This window comes from Heptranchias perlo, chromosome 30, assembly GCF_035084215.1.
Source record: "Heptranchias perlo isolate sHepPer1 chromosome 30, sHepPer1.hap1, whole genome shotgun sequence".
Taxonomy (NCBI): domain Eukaryota; kingdom Metazoa; phylum Chordata; class Chondrichthyes; order Hexanchiformes; family Hexanchidae; genus Heptranchias; species Heptranchias perlo.
The window spans coordinates 21,930,598-21,951,729 of NC_090354.1; the positions used below are offsets into that span (position 1 = coordinate 21,930,598).

General features: G+C 40.9%; 2 protein-coding genes across 3 annotated transcripts in view; one reads left to right on the forward strand and one right to left on the reverse strand.

Moving 5' to 3' along the window:
- eftud2 (elongation factor Tu GTP binding domain containing 2) overlaps nt 1-16,053 on the forward strand; it is a 46,497-nt gene extending 30,444 nt beyond the window's left edge. For both annotated transcript variants that reach the window (XM_067969036.1, XM_067969037.1), the window contains 8 exons: nt 811-897; nt 5,683-5,809; nt 9,024-9,111; nt 10,954-11,072; nt 11,458-11,552; nt 12,701-12,854; nt 13,771-13,878; nt 15,728-16,053. In XM_067969036.1, the coding sequence (XP_067825137.1) occupies nt 811-897; nt 5,683-5,809; nt 9,024-9,111; nt 10,954-11,072; nt 11,458-11,552; nt 12,701-12,854; nt 13,771-13,878; nt 15,728-15,823 (874 nt within the window). In that variant the 3' untranslated portion in view covers nt 15,824-16,053. The remainder of the gene's footprint in view (nt 1-810; nt 898-5,682; nt 5,810-9,023; nt 9,112-10,953; nt 11,073-11,457; nt 11,553-12,700; nt 12,855-13,770; nt 13,879-15,727) is intronic.
- Nucleotides 16,054-16,227: 174 nt separating this feature from the next.
- On the reverse strand, nt 16,228-20,838 carry LOC137299986 (HIG1 domain family member 1A, mitochondrial-like). The gene is made up of 4 exons (XM_067969039.1): nt 20,711-20,838; nt 18,344-18,442; nt 17,394-17,528; nt 16,228-16,519 (listed from the first exon to the last, which is right to left on the reverse strand). Exons 2-4 carry the CDS (start codon nt 18,435-18,437, stop codon nt 16,455-16,457), a joined length of 294 nt encoding a protein of 97 aa, XP_067825140.1. The 5' UTR covers nt 18,438-18,442; nt 20,711-20,838; the 3' UTR covers nt 16,228-16,454.
- Nucleotides 20,839-21,132: the final 294 nt, after the last annotated feature.

Below are 21,132 nucleotides of genomic sequence, written 5' to 3' on the forward strand. Positions count from 1 at the left end.
GCAATTAAAGGGCAATTCAGAAGACCTGATTACAGAAAACAGAGAAGGGAGAAAAAACAACAGAAATAACACACTGCAGATCACAGCATTGATTTTGAAGGACGCAGTAATGTCCTCAGGCTTTGACTTTGTACGTTATGTAGATTATTGAGGTTTGTCATTTAGCCTTTTTCATCCCTTGCTTTTTTTTTTTGAGTTTCAGCGAAGTTCTAAATAAAAGCTGATTTTCTCCAAATTTATCTAGATATTTTGGGGTCCAAACCCCCACCCCCTGCCCATTTTTCCCCAGTTTTGATGCCAAACTAGAAACTGAAAGACATCCAAAATAACGTTAATGATCCTCACATTTAAATTAACCTATTTTAGGAAAATCTTGTGACTGAGAGTATCAGTTCACTCTTTGTAAATATTTAGGATCTAAATGTTTTAGCCTCATTAGATGTTCTTTTTTGGAAGTATGGCACAATGCATGCCAACTGAACGGTGGGTTAACTACTGCGTTCCCTCCGGCTCAGCAGTGTTACTATGGGAAGGTAAATCAGATGACAGTTTGGTACTGGGTAATTCTCGTATACCTCCTAGCGGCTAGCCTGGAACAACATTCGTGGAAGCTTTGAGAGCAGGTTATCCTTTTGGCTGCAGTTAGTGACAGATTCAGGGAGACCAGGAAAAGAATGCAGGAGATAATTGTTTAGAGTAGGGAATAAAGAAAGGTATGCACATTAACACATAAAACATGTTCTTTTCATTCATTTTTTTCTCTCTACCACCACCACACCCCACCCCCCCCCCCTCCCGTCCCCTGCAAAGGAATAAGATCACGATGATTGCAGAACCTCTGGAGAAAGGTTTGGCAGAAGACATTGAGAATGAAGTGGTCCAAATCACCTGGAACAGGTATGCAATACACAAAACCAGACTTTATCATGTACTTCTACTGTTTGGGAAGGTGATTCAGTTATTAATGTTGCTGCTTACAAACCAATCATATCTGTGTATCACTTTAGTTTGGCAATGAGAAAAGTCAATAAGAAACGTCATTCAGCTCATTTCTCTAGTACGCTGATTCTACCTTTGCAACATCCAATTACTTTTTTTTATTATTCGTTCATGGGATGTGGGCATCGCTGGCGAGGCCAGCATTTATTGCCCATCCCTAATTGCCCTTGAGAAGGTGGCGGTGAGCCGCTTTCTTGAACCGCTGCAGTCTGTGTGGTGAAGGTTCTCCCACAGTGTTGTTAGGTAGGGAGTTCCAGGATTTTGACCCAGCGACGATGAAGGAACGGCGATATATTTTCAAGTCGGGATGGTGTGTGACTTGGAGGGGAACGTGCAGGTGGTGTTGTTCCCATGTGCCCGTTGCCCTTGTCCTTCTAGGTGGTAGAGGTTGCGGGTTTGGGAGGTGCTATCGAAGAAGCCTTGGCGAGTTGCTGCAGTGCATCCTGTGGATGGTACACACTGCAGCCACAGTGCGCCGGTGGTGAAGGGAGTGAATGTTCAGGGTGGTGGATGGGGTGCCAGTCAAGCGGGCTGCTTTGTCCTGGATGGTGTTGAGCTTCTTGAGTGTTGTTGGAGCTGCACTCATCCAGGCAAGTAGAGAGTATTCCATCACACTCCTGACTTGTGTCTTGTAGATGGTAGAAAGGCTTTGAGGAGTCAGGAGGTGAGTCACTCGCCGCAGAATACCCAGCCTCTGACGTGTTCTTGTAGCTACAGTATTTATATGGCTGGTCCAGTTAAGTTTCTGGTCAATGGTGACCCCAGGATGTTGATGGTGGGGGATTCGGCGATGGTAATGCCGTTGAATGTCAAGGGGGAGGTGGTTAGACTCTCTCTTGTTGGAGATGGTCATTGTTTGGCGCGAATGTTACTTGCCACTTATCAGCCCAAGCCTGGATGTTGTCCAGGTCTTGCTGCATGCGGGCACAGACAGCTTCATTATCTGAGGGGTTGCGAATGGAACTGAACACTGCAATCATCAGCGAACATCCCCGTTTTTGACCTTATGATGAAGGGAAGGTCATAGATGAAGCAGCTGAAGATGGTTGGGCCTAGGACACTGCCCTGAGGAACTCCTGCAGTAATGCCCTGGGGCTGAGATGATTGGCCTCCAACAACCACTACCATCTTCCTTTGTGCTAGGTATGACTCCAGCCACTGGAGAGTTTTCCCCCTAATTCCAATTGACTTCAATTTTACTAGGGCTCCTTGGTGCCACACTCGGTCAAATGCTGCCTTGATGTCAAGGGCAGTCACTCTCACCTCACCTCTGGAATTCAGCTCTTTTGTCCATGTTTGGACCAGGGCTGTAATGAGGTCTGGAGCCGAGTGGTCCTGGCAGAACCCAAACTGAGCATCGGTGAGCAGGTTATCTCAATCATCACTTTGCTGATGATTGAGAGTAGACTGATGGGGCAGTAAATGGCCGGACTGGATTTGTCCTGCTTTTTGTGGACAGGACATACCTGGGCAATTTTCCACATTGTCGGGTAGATACCAGTGTTGTAGCTGTACTGGAACAGCTTGGCTAGAGGCGCAGCTAGCTCTGGAGCACAAGCCTTCAGCACTATAGCCGGGATGTTGTCGCGGCCCATAGCCATTGCTGTATCCAGTGCACTCAGCCATTTCTTGATATCAGGTGGAGTGAATCGAATTGGCAGAAAACTGGCTTCTATGATGGTGGGCTGGGCTCTGCCATCATTGAGGATGGGGATGTTTGCAGAGCCTCCTCCTCCCGTTAGTTGTTTAATTGTCCACCACCATTCACGACTGGATGTGGCAGGACTGCAGAGCTTTGATCTGAACCGTCGGTTGTGGAATCGCTTAGCTCTGGTTATAGCATGTTGTTTCCGCTGTTTAGCATGCATGTAGTCCTGAGTTGTAGTTTCACCAGGTTGGTACCTCATTTTTAGGTACGCCTGGTGCTGCTCCTGGCATGCTCTTCTACACTCCTCATTGAACTAGGGTTGATCCCCTGGCTTGTTGGTAATGGTAGAGTGAGGAATATGCCGGGCCATGAGGTTACAGATTGTGCTGGAATACAATTCTGCTGCTGATGGCCCACAGTGCCTCATGGATGCGCAGTTTTGAGCTGCTAGATCTGTTCTGAATCTATCCCATTTAGCACGGTGGTAGTGCCTCACAACACGTTGGATGGTGTCCTCAGTGCGAAGACGGGACTTCGTCTCTACAAGGACTTGTGCGGTGGTCACTCCTACCAATACTGTCATGGACAGACGCATCTGCGACAGGTGGATTGGTGAGGACGAGGTCAAGTAGGTTTTTCCTTAATGTTGGTTCTCGCTACCTGCTGCAGGCCCAGTCTGACAGCTATGTCCTTCAGGACTCAGACAGCTCGGTCAGTAGTGGTGTTACCGAGCCACTCCTTGGTGATGGAATTGAGGTCCCCCACCCAGAGTACGTTCTGTGCCTTTGCTACCCTCAGTGCTTCCTCCAAGTGGTGCTCAACATGGAGGAGGACTGATTCATCAGCTGAGTGAGGGCGGTAGGTGGTAATCAGCAGGAGGTTTCCGTGCCCATGTTTGACCTGATGCCATGAGATTTCATGTGGTCCGTAGTCAATGTTGAGGACTCCCAGGGCCACTCCCTCCTGACTGTATATCACTATACCGCCACCTCTGGTGGGTCTGTCCTGCCGGTGGGACATGACCTACTCAGGGATGGTGATGGAAGAGTCTGGGACGTTGGCTGAAAGGTATGTTTCTGTGAGTATGGCTATGTCAGGCTGTTGCTTGACTAGTCTGTGGGACAGTTCTCCCTATTTTGCACAAGTCCCCAGATGTTAGTGAGGAGGACTTTGCAGGGTCGACTGGGCTTGGTTTGCCTTTGTCGTGTCCGGTGCCTAGTGGTCCGATGCCGGGTGGTCCGTCCGATCTTATTCTTGTTATGACTTTTTTTAGCGAGATTGTACAACTGAGTGGCTTGCCAGGCCATTTCAGAGGGCAATTAAGAATCAACCACATTGCTGTGGGTCTAGAGTCACATATAGGCAAGACCGGGTAAGGACGGCAGGTTTCCTTCTCTAAAGGACATTGGGTTTTTACGACAATCCGGTAGTTTCATGGCCACCATTCGTGATACTAGTTTTTTAATTCCAGATTTTATTTAATTAATTGAATTTAAATTCCCCAGCTGCCGTGGTGGGATTTGAACTAATTACTCTGGATTATTAGTCCAGGCCTCTGGATTACTAGTCCAGTAACATAACCACTATGCTACCGTACCCGTTAAATATAAATTTATTGAGTGTCCCTAAAGTTTTTGTCTGCACTACCCCACTTGAAAGATTATTTAAACATTTTAGCATTCTTTAAGCAAACGAGTTCTTCCCAATACTTTCTTTAAGTTTATTTTTCACCAGCTTAAATTTATATTTTCTGGTTCTACTTTCCCAAAGTAATGTTAATGTTATCTATATCATAAACACGTTATGTACTTCAATTAAAGTCTTCTCTTAACTACCTTTATTCTGGACTGTAGAGTTAGAATCACAGAATGATACAGCACAGAGGAGGCCATTTGGCCCATCATGCCTGAGCCGGCTCTTTGAAAGAGCTATCCAATTCGTCCCACTCCCCTGCTCTTTCCCCATAGACCTGCAATTATTTTCCCTTCAAATATTTATCCAATTCCCTTTTGAGAATTATCATTGAATCTGCTTCCACCACCCTTTTGAGGCAGTGCATTCCAAATCATAACAACTTGCTGCGTAAATTTTTTTTCCTCATGTCGCTTCTGGTTCTTTTGCCAGTTGCCTTAAATCTGTGTCCTCTGGTTACCGACCCTTCTGCCACTGGAACAGTTTCTCCTTATTTACTCTATCAAAACCCTTCATGATTTTGAACACCTGTATCAAATCTCCCCTTAACCCTCGCTGCTCTAAGGAGAACAACCCCAGTTTCTCTCGTCTCCACGTAACTGAAGTCCTTCATCCCTGGCACCATTCTAGTAAATCTCCTCTGCACCATCTCCAAGGCCTTGACATCCTTCCTAAAATGTGGTGCCCAGAATTAGCCACAATTCTCCAGCTGGGTCCTAAGTGTTTTATAAAGGTTTAGCATAATTTCCTTGCTTTTGTACCCCATGCCTCTATTAATAAAGCCAAGGATCCCGTATGCTTTTCTAACAACCTTCTCAACTCATCCTGCCAGCTTCAAAGACTTGTGTATATACACCCCCAAGTCTCTCTGTTCCTACACCCCATTTAAAATTGTACCATTTAATTTATATTGCCTCTCCTCATTCTTCCAATCAAAATGAATCACTTCACACTCTTGGGTTAAATTTCACCTGCTATGTGCCCATTTCACCAGTCTGTCTATGTCCTCCTGGAGTCTGTTACAACCCTCCTTACTGTTTATTACATTTCATCTGCAAACTTTGAAACAATGCCCTGTATACCCAAGTCCGGGTCATTAATATATATCAAACAGTTCTCTAGTTTTTTCTCACTACTTTGCACCTTTGATCAGTCTTGTTGCAAGAATGATGCATGGCTTGGGGGGGAGCCTAAAAAGGGGAATTTATGTTGGGAGAATGACACTGGTGTATCAAACCTCATCAGAGATGTGCTGTGGTTGCTATAGTTTTTCTCAGATTTTAAATGCAGTAATATAGCATTTATAAGCGTGTCATGAAGTGTATCTCTTTGTCAAACTATAGGAAAAAACTCGGTGAATTTTTCCAGACCAAGTACGATTGGGATTTGTTGGCTGCCCGTTCCATTTGGGCTTTTGGACCTGATACTACAGGCCCTAACATTTTGGTTGATGATACATTGCCATCAGAGGTAAGTCTCTTTTTTTTAAAAAAAGGCACTTTTCATGATAGCTCTGTCATTTGTCATGAATCATATTCATAGAAGTACAAATCGAGCAAGTTTTGTAAAAGTTCAGTGTGCAAAAATGCTTAAACCTAAAACTTTTTTGAATGGGGATATTAAAGTTAACAGACTCTTTCTGTTATGTTTGCTATAAGCAAATTCAAATGTACCATATGACTTCCTATTCCCCCCCCCCACCCCCTGCTTTTGTACACTAATTGCATTACAACTAACAGCCTTCCCTAACAATACATTTTGAGGTTTTTTTATGTGAGCATTGTTCATATTTGTAGTTTGGGAGGTATTCAATGGCAAACCTCATTTTATGAACATTATCTGAGAAGTAAGATTGAGTTCTAACCTGTCGTTAACGGGTAAAATGACAGACGATCAGTGGGAGGTGTTCAAAAAAGAGTTTATACCCATAAGGGGCAAGAATTCTACTTGCCAAAAAAACAGCCATGGATGACAAAGAAGGTAAGGGACAAGAAGATAAAACCAAAAGAAAAAACATACAAAAATGCAAAAAATAGCGCAGATCCTGGCGACTAGGGAAAGCTACAAAGAACAGCAAGGAGAGAGAGAGGGGTGACAAAACCGATAGTAAGAGCTACAAAAGGGGAGTATGAAAAGAAACTTGCAAAGGATATTAACATCAACACAAAAAATGTTTACAATTATATTAGGAACAAGAGGGTGGTCAAGAGCAATGTGGGCCCCTTAAAAACTGATAATGTTGATATAGTAAATGAAAATGGCAGACATGTTAAATAATTACTTTGCGTCAGTATTTACAGTAGAGCAAGAGGATAGCATGCCAGACACCTCAAGGAAACTAATTTTGAAGCAGGGATAGGGACTCACCATAATTGATGTAAGCAAATTAACAGTAATGAAGAAAATAATGGCACTAAAGAGTGACAAATCCCCAGGACCAGATAGTTTCCATCCCAAGATTTTAAAGGAAATAGGTGAGAACATTGCAGGTGCCCTAACTATAATCTTCCAAAGTTTTCTCAATTCAGGAACCGTTCCTTTAGATTGGAAAGTTGCACATGTCACACCGCTATTTAAGACAGGTGAGAGAGGGAAACCAGGGAATTATAGACCAGTTAGCATTAAATCTGTTGTTGGGAAAATACTAGAGTCTAAAATTAAGGATAGAGTGACTGAACACCTTAAATTTTCAGCTGACAGGCTTGACATGGTAGATGCTGAAAGGGTTCTGAATGATTGGAATTCGCCACCCCAGAGGGCTTTGGATGCTGAGTCGTTGAGTATATTCAGGGCTGAGATCGATGGATTTTTGGACTCTAAGGGAATCAAGGGATAAGAGGATTGGGCAGGAAAGTGGAGTTGAGTATCAAAGATCTTACTGAATGGCGGAGCAGGCTCGAGGGGCCGTATGGCCTACTCCTGCTCCTATTTCTTATGATCAGAGAGAGCCAGCATGGATTTGTAAAGGGTAGGTCATGCCTGACAAACCTGATAGAATTTTTTTGAAGAGTTGACTAAAGTAGCGGACAGGGGAATGTCTGTGGATGTTGTTTATGGACTTCCAGAAGACATTCGATAAAGTCCTCTCATAAGAGACTGTTAGCTAAAGTTGAAGTTCATGGAATTGAGGGCAAATTATTGACCTGGTTAAGAAATTGGCTGAGCGGCAGGAGACAGAGTGTAGGGATAATGAGCAGAATGTGACAAGTGGTGTCCCACAGGGATCTGTGTTGGGGCCTCAACTATTCACTGTATTTATTAACGACTTAGATGACGGGATAGAGAGCCAATGACGCAAAGAAAGGCAGCATTTTAACCAGTGTAGATGGAAGCATAAAATTACAGAGATATTAATAGATTAAGTGAATGAGCAGAACTGTGGCAAATGGATTTCGATGTAGACAAGTGTGAGGTGATCCACTTTGGACCTAAAAAGGATAGATCAGAGTTCTTTCTAAATGGTGAAAAGCTCAAAACAGGAAGTCCAAAGAGACTTAGGGGGTCCATGTACATAGATCATTAAAATGTCATGGACAGGTACAGTGCTGGTTTTTATATCTAGAGGACTTGATTACAAGGGGTTAGAAGTTATGCTACAGCTATACAAAGCCCTGGTTAGACCACATCTGGAGTATACTGTGTTCAGTTCTGGGCGCCGCACCTTTAGGAAGGATATAATGGCCTTGGAGGGAGCGCAGCGTAGATTTACCAGAATGATAACTTGACCCTTGGAGTCTAGGTATAAGGAGAGGTTACACAAACCAGGGTTGTAATTCCCTGCAATTTACAAGATTAAGGGGTAATTTGATCAAAGTTTTCAAGACGTTAAGGGGAACTGATAGTTTCTCTCTATCTACCCTATTTCCGCTGGTTGGGGAGACTAGGACTAGGGGACATAGCCTAAAAATTAGAGCCAGAACTTTCAGGAGTAAAGTTAGGAAACACTTCTACACACAAATGGTGGTAGAAGTTTGGAACTCGCTTCCACAAATGGCAGTTGATGCTAGCTCACTTGTTAATTTTAAATCTAAAATTGATCGATTTTTTGTTAACCAAAAGTATTAAGGGATATGGGGCTACGGTGGGTATATGGAGATAGCTCACAGATCAGCCATGATCTCATTGTGTGGCGTATTAGACTCGAGGGGCTAAATGGCCTACTCCTGTTCTTGTATTCAATTAATTCTTGGTTTCAGTTTCTAAAACTTGCATGCTTGGTTGTTGAATTTACAATAACATACAAAGTCTGGATTTTAGATAAGGTACTGTTCTGTTACTTGGATCACGTAACCCACAGATGGTCATGGAAGGAATTTTATAGCATCCAGGTACTGATCAAAGGTTATTACAAAGCTGGAGGCTGGAAACTTTACTAGTGGCTGACTACACAGCAGTGCTTCACTGGTAATAGTGTCTAGGCTCGTGTGCCTTCCAGTCAAAATCCAGTATTAAAAATGATTTAGGTCTAGGCCAAACATGATGAACCCATTAGGTGGCTAGCGTGCAGCTGATGTTGGCTGAGCACTTCTGAAGACAAAAAACAGTTTCTGGAGCTGGCAAAATTGTATTAAATGCCACATTTTTTTTCTATAAGTTTTTAACTTAAATAATAGTAACGCACCTGAATGGGCCCACTTTAGTCTTGTCTTCTGCTTATTTTTTTAAAAAATTGATCCAATTATAGGTGGATAAAGCGCTTTTAGGTTACGTGAAGGACAGCATCGTCCAGGGATTCCAGTGGGGAACTCGAGAAGGACCACTTTGTGATGAGCGTATGTATTGGCCAGCAAGCCATGTTTTCAAGTTTGATATTTCGGTTATTGGTAGAATCATTTTTAAAAGTGAAGAAATTAGAAATAATAAAACACATTTAGCTTGATGTTCAGAATACTTAGAAATATGTCTTGTTAAGGTCACATTGCTCTTACACTGAACTTTAACAAATTCAGTTTATTAATTTTATTGATCCCTCATGAATGCTATTGTGTGTTTCTGCCACAATTTTGATGTACTTGCTCACTTACTTATGCCTGGCACTCTTAACTCCATTGCTAAACACTGTTTTGTTGGGTTACAAAGCATAAGCAATACACGGAGTGGTGGCTTTTTAACAAGAGAATGAAATACGAGAGATTTTGTACTGTTCCATGCCAATACATCAGAGGAACAACAATGTAAATCTTATGGCTCTAAGCACTGGGGCACCATACTTCAGATTGATAATATTAGAGCCCTAATCTGCGCAAAGGCATGGTAGGATGTGAAGTCACACTCACGTTCCTTTATGTAATGCCATGCAAAGGTGGAGGCCGCTTGCTTCCCCGCACGGGGGGAGCATTAGAAGAAGAGTCAATCCAGGATTGTACGTCTCCTCGTTGTAAATTAAAGAGTAACAATGGCAGAGGCCCTGGGAGCAGGTTACAAACTTGACTGCAGCTGAAAGATTGCATGGGGAGATCCAAGAAGGGAGACTATGAGGCAGCTGTATCAGTATGGAGCTTCAGCCCTTAAACTGTTGGCAGGATCAGGTAAATATCAGAAAATTTGGCCTCTGAATAGACTGCAAAATATCTGTAAGACCCATTTTCTAAGCTAATCAAAGGTTGGGACTCAAGTTTGACATGGATGCATTGTAAATGTGACTAGGCCAGTCATTCTCATGATACTCGAGTTCTATCTCTGGATGAGTCGCCAACTCCACAGTGTTTGTCAGCCAGTTGTGCGTAGCCAAGGTGACTCATCTGTTGCATAGTAAGCGTTAAGGAAAATTTAGGACTGAGAACAGAAAGTTCTTCACACAAAAAGTAATCAATACATAGGATGGACTTCCAGATAGAGGAGTGGAAGTGAAAGTCCTAGAGAACCAGTTGGATGCTGCAGTGAGGGGACTATAGGAAGATTCTGGATGGATGAGCTCCGATCTGCTGAATGGCCTTCCTTGTTTTTTAATTATCTTGTGAACACTTTTAATGCATCCAGAGATTAGATACGTAACAAAATATGAATATGCATCTTATCGCGGCCTTCAAAAACATTCCAAAGTAGTAGTTATTGTGTGTAAACGTGGCAACCGTTTTGTGCACAGATCGGTTCCGCAAACAGCAATAAGATCAATAAGCAGTTAATCTGACAGTATTGGTTGATGGAGGAATATTAACTAGGACACCAGGAGAACTTCTTGCTCTTCTGCTAATAGTGCCATGGGTTATTTGTCATCCACCTGAACCTCCGAGACAGATGGAGTATCAGTTTAGCATCTCATCCAAAGGATGAAACCTCTGTAAGCTTTCCCTCACTACTACACTTGAGTGCCAGCCTAGATTATGTGCTCAAGTCTTGGCGTGGAGCCTGAACCTACAGCCTTCTGATTTGCTACCAACTGAGTTAAGCTGACACTACTTCCACTACTGGTCTCACTTCACCAGTAACCCTTGATGGCATCCTTCATGGCGAATACATGTCAATATATATTTTTTATAAAGCTTTCAATTTTTTTAAAAAGTGAAAGCATTACAGCTGTAATTTTAAATTTGAACAATTTGTTTCGCCAAGCTGGTCTTCATGTGCAGAATTTGTACTGAAAGTGTCTTAGAATTTAAATCTTTACTTCGCAGCAATTCGTAATGTGAAGTTCAAGATTCTCGATGCAGTAATAGCTCAAGAGCCATTGCACAGGGGTGGAGGGCAGATTATTCCCACAGCCAGACGAGTGGTGTATTCAGCTTTCCTGATGGTAAGGGATTCCCTTTAACATTTTGCCTCTTTGAATGCTCAATTGTTTTGCAGTATCATTTCCTGATTTATTAAGTAAAATTACAAAGCCTACAGAAAAGTATATGACCTGGAATAAATTTGTTTTTACATGCAAAATATTTTACGTCTTTTATATTTAATCTTTTGGGAGCGAATTTGCCTGTCGATTTATTCTGTGTGTAAAGAAAATTTGTAGTTCTGTTTCTTTTCATATAAATGTACCTTAGCACAATCAGTTTCAATAAATTTATTTAGATCAACAATTTATTATTGCAACTATTGATTATAAAATATCTGCACCTAAATACAGTCTGTTCTGTGATATGCTGGTAGGATTGCCCATAAAATATATGTTTTTTTTATAGGCCACTCCTCGGCTGATGGAGCCTTATTACTTTGTGGAGGTGCAGGCACCAGCAGACTGTGTTTCAGCAGTATATACAGTCTTAGCTAGAAGGAGGTATGCAGATGAATTCTACCCCTATTGTGCTTTAATCTTTGTCTTAGATTTTAAGTAGACGAGGCCTACTGCTGTATTCACTGAAAATGATGCTGTATAGACTGGGTGCAGACGGAGGAAAATAACCAAAATGAAGGAGTAATTTCACCACTGTATGTTTAATTTACTAAATGTGACGTGTTCAAATACTATTAATATCGCACAATATCTGTTTAAACTAAGGAATTAAACTACTGGGCGAGAAGTGAACATAACGTAATCTAAGATGACCAGGATTGAGAGATTCACAGTATTTATTTTTTTTAAAAACATGCAAGCACACAGATCACAGTTGCATGTGAATCTAGTAAACTATTCGTGAACTTGGGTTGATTGGAAAACAAATCCCAATAGTAACATCAGGATTGTATTACTCTGGCTTTACTCTTTATATTTTGGTAACACGTTACTGCTAGTAACATGGATTATTCTCAATGAACGTGTACCCTGAAGGATTTATGAGTCAACTTTTTGCGTGGTTTGACGCCCCCTCCTCCCTCCACCAGTTATCTTCCCTTTTCACTCCTCCTCCCCTGAAAAACAAACTTGTGTTGGAGTACAGCTCCATGTGCTCCCATGGTGCTCCACTACCTCATCCAAGTGGCTATTCATTGTATGAGCTGAGGCAATGAGTTTCACTGTTTCATTGCAACTGAGCCTGATCTCCTGTTACCTGATGTCTGCACAAGTGCACTTTCCAGCAGGGGTCACAGGATGGCAATCAGAAGTGAGATTTTTCTGTCCTGATCATAAGAGTGCTGAAGCCAGGTGTCACCTTCCTGCTCTGTTTTGCTCATTACTGAGTGGTGAATTCGCCATTGAGCCATTGGTGGCATGTTTTGTGAAACTTTACTGTTTGTGAGATGCATCTTTCCTCTTCTTATACTGTAGTAACTTTGAAGGGCCATTACACTACATCAGATTATCTGAATTCTGACTTAAACTTAAACAATGCACGTTTATTGTGGATCAGAGAAGCTCTGTAATGAGAGTTTGCTGTATAAAGAATTTTTAAGTTGATGTTGCTGTTCGTAGTCGTATGAAGACTGAACAATGCAAACATATGAGCGTAAGATGGTTCCTCTGCAGCGGTTTTGTTTTTCTTCTAGAGGCCATGTGACACAAGATGCACCAATCCCAGGTTCTCCACTTTATACGATCAAAGCATTTGTACCTGCTATTGACTCGTTTGGTTTTGAGACGGACCTGAGGACACACACACAGGGACAGGCTTTCTCCCTCTCGGTCTTCCACCATTGGCAGGTAAGAATTTGTCAATCAGAAGCAAACAATTGCTGTGTATTAATTGAAAAGTATCTCTTCCTTTGCATAGCTCAAATCTTTAAAAGGGAACATCAGTCAGCTGATATCAAATATGTCAGTGTGGCTCAGTGGCAGCCTGAGTCAGAAACTTGTGGGTTCAAGTCCCAGTCCAGGAATTGAGCACATAATAGGCTGACTCTTCAGTGCAGTACTTAGGGAGCATTGCATTGTTACTGTTTGGAAATTGGTGCTGTGTTTGCCTACATTACAGTGGCTGACTATACTGCAAAAGTAATTGGCTGTGAAACTCTTTGGGATATCCTGAGGATGTGAAAGGCACCATTTAAATGCAGCTTCTTTCTTTATATAAGTAAATGCAGCACCTGCATCTGCGAATGTGCAGCTTCTCCATTGACTAGCACTGCGTAATTCAGCATAAAATTCACCATTTTCCCAATCTAATTATTATGGGGCACATTTCAGAATCTAGAAATAAAATGCTGGTATCAGTTTTTAAAAAAAAAAGTGACCATGAAGCTGTCGGATTGTCACAAAAACGCAACTAGTTCTCAAATGTCCTTTAGGGAAGTAAACCTGCCATCCTTACCTGGTCTGGCCTATATGACTCCAGTCCCACACCAACGTGGTTGACTCTTATCTGCCCCCTGAAATGGCCTAGCAAGCCACTGAGATGTATCAAACCTTGGACAACTGGGCAATAAATGCTGGCTTTGGCAGCGATGCCCACATCCTGAGAGTGAATTTTTTTTTTAAAAGGTGTTCATAAAAATATAGTTATTGGTTCCTTTAAACAAAATCCCAAACATGTTTCTAAAAAGCCTAAACTGTTTTAAGAGGCTGCAAGAATAAGCATCTACTGCAATTAGTTTTGTGGTTTTTGTGGTTCTGTGTATAGATTGTGCCTGGTGATCCCTTGGACAAGAGCATCATTATCAGACCCTTGGAGCCACAGCCTGCGCCTCACCTGGCCAGAGAGTTCATGATCAAAACAAGGAGGAGAAAGGTAATCAAATCTTGGCTCAAGCATATTTCTGACATGTATTGAAACCTTGTTAATTGTAGTCAGTGGATGTATTTACCTATTCCATAAGGGTATTGTTTACTCAGTAATATAGGTTGAGCTGTTATTTGAAATAGATGTTAACTGATTACACTAAACTCTTTAACTTGGTTCATATAATGTCATGAACATTGACGGGTAGGTGTATATGCTTTTTGAGCTTTAGCTAGCTTTCGGCTTGACGTCTTAGACTGCTGACTTGAAGTTCAGACTTTCGATATTTTAACAATAAAGGACAAAGAACCCCTCCAAGAATAGAGGCCTTCAGTTCAGAAATTTCCAAATCTTTAAATGTCTGCATACTTTCTGTCAGTTATACAGACTAGAGCCCTGCAGACCAAGCTCAAAATATGAGGCAAAAAAACTGTAGACCAGGCTGTGAAAGTTCCTCACTTGCAGATTTTTGCTGTTGTACTCTGAAGAATCTGGATCACTGGGTGCACATTTTGGCATCGTGTAAACAGTGTTCTGTACATATTGCTTAATGCAGTTTATTGCTTTCCATAACATCAAGAGGGAAGGATAATGTTTTAAAACTAGACAGTGATTGAAGTGACTGAAAGAAATTTTGGAAAGCACAACAGAAGTGTTTTATGATTCTGAAGAGAAATGGATTTATTTGTGAATGTAGAGACATTCCTAGAACAGAATCAGAACATTGAAGATGTGGAACAGGATATTTTCTTGTATGAACAGAATGTCTGTCCATAAGATTTATTTGTTGTAAATAGAAAAGACAGGGATTAGTTTCCTATGCCCTATTTATTTTACTGTGCCCCAGGACTCTTTTGCTTCCTACTTTTTCTGCCAGTTTTCTCCCCATCCTCCCTCCTCTCTTGCAGATGGAGTACAGTTCTATGGGTACCAGACTCCTTACAGTATTTTGCCACCAATTGGTTGTTCTTCATATGTGGGTTCAGACATTGAGCATCCGCAAGCTTTTTGGCTACAGGAGGCATCACAGTTCAATCAAATCCTTCCAGCAAGGGTCACTCGATGGTGTTTGGGAACTCTGGCTGATTTCCCCCACTCAACACTGAGGCCACTTGTAGCGCCCTGTGCCTGCCCTGGCAGGGAGGGGCACTAACTAAGCACAAACCAAGAACTGAACATTGGATTTTCTTAGTTTGTATGTTCGCCCACTCCCTGGAGCCGTAACCAGCTGAGGAACACACTTGCAATGCTCTCGGGGCAGAAATCTGTTGAAGTAATTAGTGTAACATTGTAAAGTTTTCATGGTTTAAATTATTAGAATCACGCTAGTTAACCTGAATTTTATTGTAATGAGTGAAAAATAATAGTAGCAATTATCTTCCAACTTTAAAAAATGCTAATGAAACTCATTTTTCTGTGATTATTGAAAGTGCACCAACATAAATATTTAAATAAATGTGTTTGCTGAATCTCCCACGCAAAGATGTTGGAAAACGATATTTTAGTTAATGCAAGTTTTACTGGAAGCCTCCTGTATATGAGGGAGTAATGCAATGAAAATATGCTTCAGACTGTGCAGTTTGATTGTTATTGGTCCAGTGCTAAATATACTGGTTGCAGTCCACCAACCAGTGTCCTTTTATTAGGGGGTAACTTCTAATTTAATGTTTAGATGAAACTGTACCCTCAGGCATTTAGTGATTCACATTTCCAACTAATGTAATAGTACTAAAAGTAAAATTTCAGTGGGTATGTGTTGTAGGTTACCTTCTATTTCCTATAATAAATTTAGGAGATTTTAAGTATAACACAAATAAGAATAAATCTGACAAAATGTCACTGCTTCATCTATTAACAGGGCCTCAGTGAAGATGTCAGTATCAGCAAGTTTTTCGACGATCCTATGTTGCTGGAACTTGCAAAGCAGGATGTGGTTCTCAATTACCCCTTGTAACAAACAACAGTCTGGGAGCAAGGGCCAGGACCAACTACTTGCATCCCTCAGCAGGATTTTGTACATGGTATTGTTCGGACACAGTCACACTGACAGCATCCAGTGGAACTGTACAAGTGTGGAATGAATAAGCCAGAAAGTGCGTCGATCTGAATTTTATTTTAGTATTGCAGGTGAATTGTTTTTAATAGAATACATCCCAAAATAAAAAAAAATCAGTTTTCCATTCACTTATTGGCTGGGTTTTTCTTATCAAAATAGAGTTGATGTGCTATCTAGGCTGATTTTACATAGGTTTGATGTGAGAAGCTTGTAATTAACAGTTTTTCCTGAGTTTTAAAAGGTGTTTGTGTATGCTGAGCTTAAGAGTCAGACTACCAGCAAAATGACTGAACCCTTTGGTGTACATTGTCATTTCGTTTATTAAGAACCGGAAATCCTGACAGTGCAAAGAAAAACCAGTGTGCAAAATACAAAATTATCAATCTTATTACTGGAAAAATACACTGCACAACTATTAAAGCAACCTCAATCTGTTAGGGGTCTCATTATTTCACTGAGGCCACCTCAATATGAAGTTGGACATTAACTATAATACATAAACATGTACAACACAAAGCAAAGAGGGCATTTACTTAGAAAGATTTGTTTCACTTGGCTTCACCACATATTCTTTGTACATGGTATACAGGACACCTGCAAGGCAATTGAGAACAAAATATGAACTTGGTTGTTGAAGTAAACGCAGAATTTACTTGTAAGGAAATATATATCTCTCTGTTAGTTATTAAATTTGGAGGAGCTACAGACTTGCTAAGAGTCTGTAGCTCCTCCAAACTATCTTAATTATGGAATACCAGAATAGTCTTCCTGTTAACAGTTTTGTTGATTCAAGCATGAGAAAAGCAAATGGAATTATGACTGAAAGAAATTCATATTGGGCACCAATTATTGACATCTAGTCCTAAATGAACAATCCAAACCATAGGTTTTGACAGGCTCGACAATCAGTTCAACAAGTTGATCCTTTGTTAGAAGCCGATGACTGCCCTTTTAATTTCTCTGCAGCTAGGAAAGGGTTATGCAAGAGGTACACAAAAAACTGGAACTACTGCAACTGGATTTATTTCTAGTGGACAGAGTTAGTGTGCCAATTCATCCCTCCAATTATTTCGTTTATTGTGCAGTCTGTAAAATCTAAGCAAACCACCAGTTTTCTCGTGTCTGATTCCAATGTCAGCTGATTAGTTGCTGATTAGTTACTGATTCACATAGAAATTTGGGTATGGGCTAATCTTAGCCTTTGATGGAAAAAATATGGCCACAAGTAAATCCTGCAGGCTTGTAAGTTAGTCCTGTATGTTCAGTACTAACTCTCATTGGGAGCACTTAACTAGATAACTCTGAAATCAGGTACTGGTTGCTTCTATGAAATCCACTTTCCTCTGCCTACAATTAGCTCTCTTCACCTCGGTGCACTCTTTGCACCACTGTCAGAAGTTTTCAGTTTCTATTTTACATATATTCCTCCCAGCTATCACGTTCAGTTTCATTGAAGACCAAAACTTACCCAAAGTCATAGCTCCCACTACACATGCCTGTGCAGCTACACGGGTGTGAATAAGGTGTACAGACATTTTAGTGTCCCCTCTGGTTCGTAGTTTATAAAGTCCATAACCTACTATTGCTGCAAATCCAGTCATACCTGTAATAAACATAAATTTATCAGCATTCAGTTCAGGTGCGTTATTTCCACTTGACTAAGTTCTTGTGCTAATCCAGGGTTCTGCCAATTCATCCCTCCCAAGTATTTGTACAGGGAGATTTGCAGATACAGTTTATAGTAAATTCAAGCCTAGTTATGAATTTACTTTTCCCATTAATATGTGTTGGCAGGAGATGCAGCAAGTTTGAGCACTAATGTGCTGTGTCTTGAAGTGATATGGATACAGGCCTGAGCCGATGCAAGCTCCCAAACTCATTGATACCATCAATGCGGCGTCAGTCAGTGCAGTGTTTTCCACTTTAATCTAAATATAAATATTAATTAAAATTAGTTTCTCACTGAAGAGCAGGTTTTTAATTCTAACACTGCCCTGTATGTATCCCCCCCCAAATGCTGCTGCAAACCCAGATACAAGACTCTAATTTTACAGCCAATAATTGAGAAAGTAAAAGTGGTAGTTCCACAATATTTCATTTAATGCAACATTAATTTTTGTTGCTGAACATCAGTCTATGATTTCAGTTGCAGTGGGTCATAACACAGGTTCACTGTATTCCCCTTCTAATAACTCGGCATTCAATAGCCACTTTTTTCCCCCTAGCTTGGAACACAAATTTCAATTGTAATTTCCATTTACTAGTTCCTTTTGATAAAATCTCACTTAATTTTTTCCTTACCATGTAAATCTAAAGTTGGTACTTTAATTTCTATTTTAATAAATTAGAAAATAAAACAGTGAATCATTGGAAGGTTTACACACAGAGCTAACTTTAATATTGCATACAGTGACTCACCTATTGGTACAAAAGGTGATTTTTTGGACTTTTCCACCAGTTTTGAAGCCTGATTCTCTGACCCGGAGCTCCATGAGGCAGTATCTGCAGACATGATCACTAAACCAACAGCAAACAACATCCATCTTAATGCAGCATATTAAATTAGACATTTTATAGGTTGTGTAAACTGTTTCAAAACAAAACTGCAATGTGGATTTATTTACACCATGTAAAATATTAGAATTTTCAACCTGGGTAGCTCAGTAAAGAAACTCTTGCCCTTTACTTTTTTTTAACAAACCTTTATGGAATGCTCCAAGAAAAAATATTCACTGAATTGTAGAGTGTGTGAATAACAAGCATGAGATCATTAGATTGAGGAAATACTGACAAAAGGTGTTAAGGTGATTCTCCCTTCTCTCTATCACCCCCTTCAGGATCTTTTTAATAAAACCAGAATTAGCATTTCATTTGAAGGATGAGGCAGTCGCTCTTGTAATTAGAAGCAAACATAATTCAGAGAGTCCAGGTTTGTGTACCAGCCCCTATACATAATTGAAACAGCTTATTCTCTGACTCACTGTGAACAATGCCACAGGAAATCCATCTATTTAATTACATTTCCTCTACCGTTCAAAGGGTAAGGTTTGCTGATTCTTGGCCATGTCAGTAGATGGAGGTGCCACCGTGTGACAAAGCTCTTGCATCTTCAGGGTGGGGGAAAAGAGGAAAAGATTTGGGGGCAGAACTACACCAACCTATTAAGCATCCACAGGTATGGAAAATATACGTGAAAGGAAGAGGAGGAAACAAGAAGGGTACTTTCAATACAAGATTTTTAAAACTAATTACTTTTAAGAAATCGCAGCACTCATGAATACCTAATGATTCAAGTTGAGAAAATATCAGAGTGGTTCAGTCAGCTAGGCAACCTCCATTTTCTTGCCTTATATTGGCCGATATAAAATTACTTTTGATTAGCTTCTATGAATGAAAACAACGGTCTCCCTATTAGATCAGTAAATATACGTGTTGACCAAAGTCAGTTGAGCTCCACTCCAGTATCTATGGGAATGCATTATTGTAATTACGCATATACTCGGTAAAAGGTCATTTAAACCTAGGTTTAAGTACCAGGCTGTCAACTCTCTTACGTTCGGTGGGAATCTCCTGTCCTTGAGATTACAGCCTCCTGCGTGTACGTATTGTGTCAATGAACCCTGACGCTTACTTTCTCACCCAGACAGCAAGCGATGACTGAAGCCAAGGGCATCACAGGGAAGGCTATTAAAACTGTACTGTAATTTGCTACTATATTAATGCTACTCTTCCATCCCCTGCAGTTGCCACATTTAACGATCTGTACAAGTCAGCACCCAAAATAGAAATGTTGCAACTGAAAGTCTTGCATTCTATTATTTGTCCGATGTGAACAGTACTTACTAAACAGTAATGTTTCACTTTGGTATTATAGTGATTTTCAAAATCTTTAAAATTGTCTAATGCTTGCGTATTTATTTGGCAAAGTGGATCTTTGCCAGTGCCCCCACAAGACAGCCCCTTTTCAAATGGGAAGTAAAGATATTAAGCATTATGGAGAAAGCACAGGGAATTAGGATGAAAAGGTAAACATCTGCCTTGGTTAACAAGATGGCAGAACAGCCTACTCCAGTTTTTAAATCACAAACAGTGGCCTTATTCTTAGCATCCACAATGCTGCAACTTCCAGGACTTTTTGACCACAGAAGAATAAAGAGGGTTTTTAAATTTTAAAAAAAGTAATGCTCCAGCTATCATATGGGGGTTTTCAATGTAGATGGGCTGAATGATCGATTGTTTGCAGCTAGCGGGAGCCTGACACATCAGAGCCTGTCATGCACACTGGTACCAAGGGGGCTTTTTATTACACGTCACTGCAACATGAGTTCGAGGAAGAGCTCACCAACCTTTCTTCATCATTTATTTAGTTATTCTCACTGGATGCAAATACCACCATTAAATGTCAGTACGTACGAGAGCACAAGTCTCAGAAGTAATTTCACAGAACTGTTTTCTACATGGTCCTCACTAAGTGTACCTGGGACTGAGATACAACTGTCCTGGGTCGGGACAGAACGTCTTCTCGCCCCTACGGATGAGCCGAGGCTAAAATAGACGGTGTCATTCCTATGTGACGATGAATGGCAGGAGCCAGCACCAAGCGGACCCACCTTCAATCATTCCACTAATGCCACTCTATCCGGTTCCAGCTTCAGGTCTGCAGTCTTTACAATGCATCGGATTTCAACAAATACTGTTCAAGCTACTTTAACAACCTACAAAGTATCACGAATCGTCAAACATTTTTTAAAAATTGTCTATTAGTTTAATCTACTAAGACATTACCTTTTTAGGGAGTCACCTCTTGACAGAATGCGGTGTGACTGAGTCAGGATGGTTAGTACATTTCCCGGTAATGCAGATTTTCAGAAACCGGTCGTGAAATAGCGGTGACCCAATGAGGTGTCGTAAATGCGTCAGAGATCTGCAAATATCTCGATCGAGGAAGTATTTAGCAAGGGTTGAAATGCGGAAGTTGAGAGCCTATGTATGGTCCGTCTTGTGTGGTTGACTTATTGCGTTTGCCTTATGCTGCAATCTTGATCTTTCGTGCTTTGTGTGCTTTAAGCATAAACATGTTTCATCACCTTTTGTTTGCAAAATTGTATAGAAAATGACTGTGCCGATGACACAAATTGACATTTTTTCATTGCATTAGTTTTATTTTACAAAAGGCTTTTAATTTATGGAGGAATCATGTTATACTG

Coding starts and splice junctions, on each gene's coding strand:
- LOC137299986 (XM_067969039.1), bottom strand. CDS start 18,437: ATGTCTGCAGATACTGCCTCATGGAGCTCCGGGTCAGAGAATCAGGCT. Junction 17,529..18,343: donor ATCACCTTTTGTACCAATAG/GTGAGTCACTGT, acceptor TGTTTATTACAG/GTATGACTGGATTTGCAGCA. Junction 16,520..17,393: donor AGTGGGAGCTATGACTTTGG/GTAAGTTTTGGT, acceptor ATTGCCTTGCAG/GTGTCCTGTATACCATGTAC.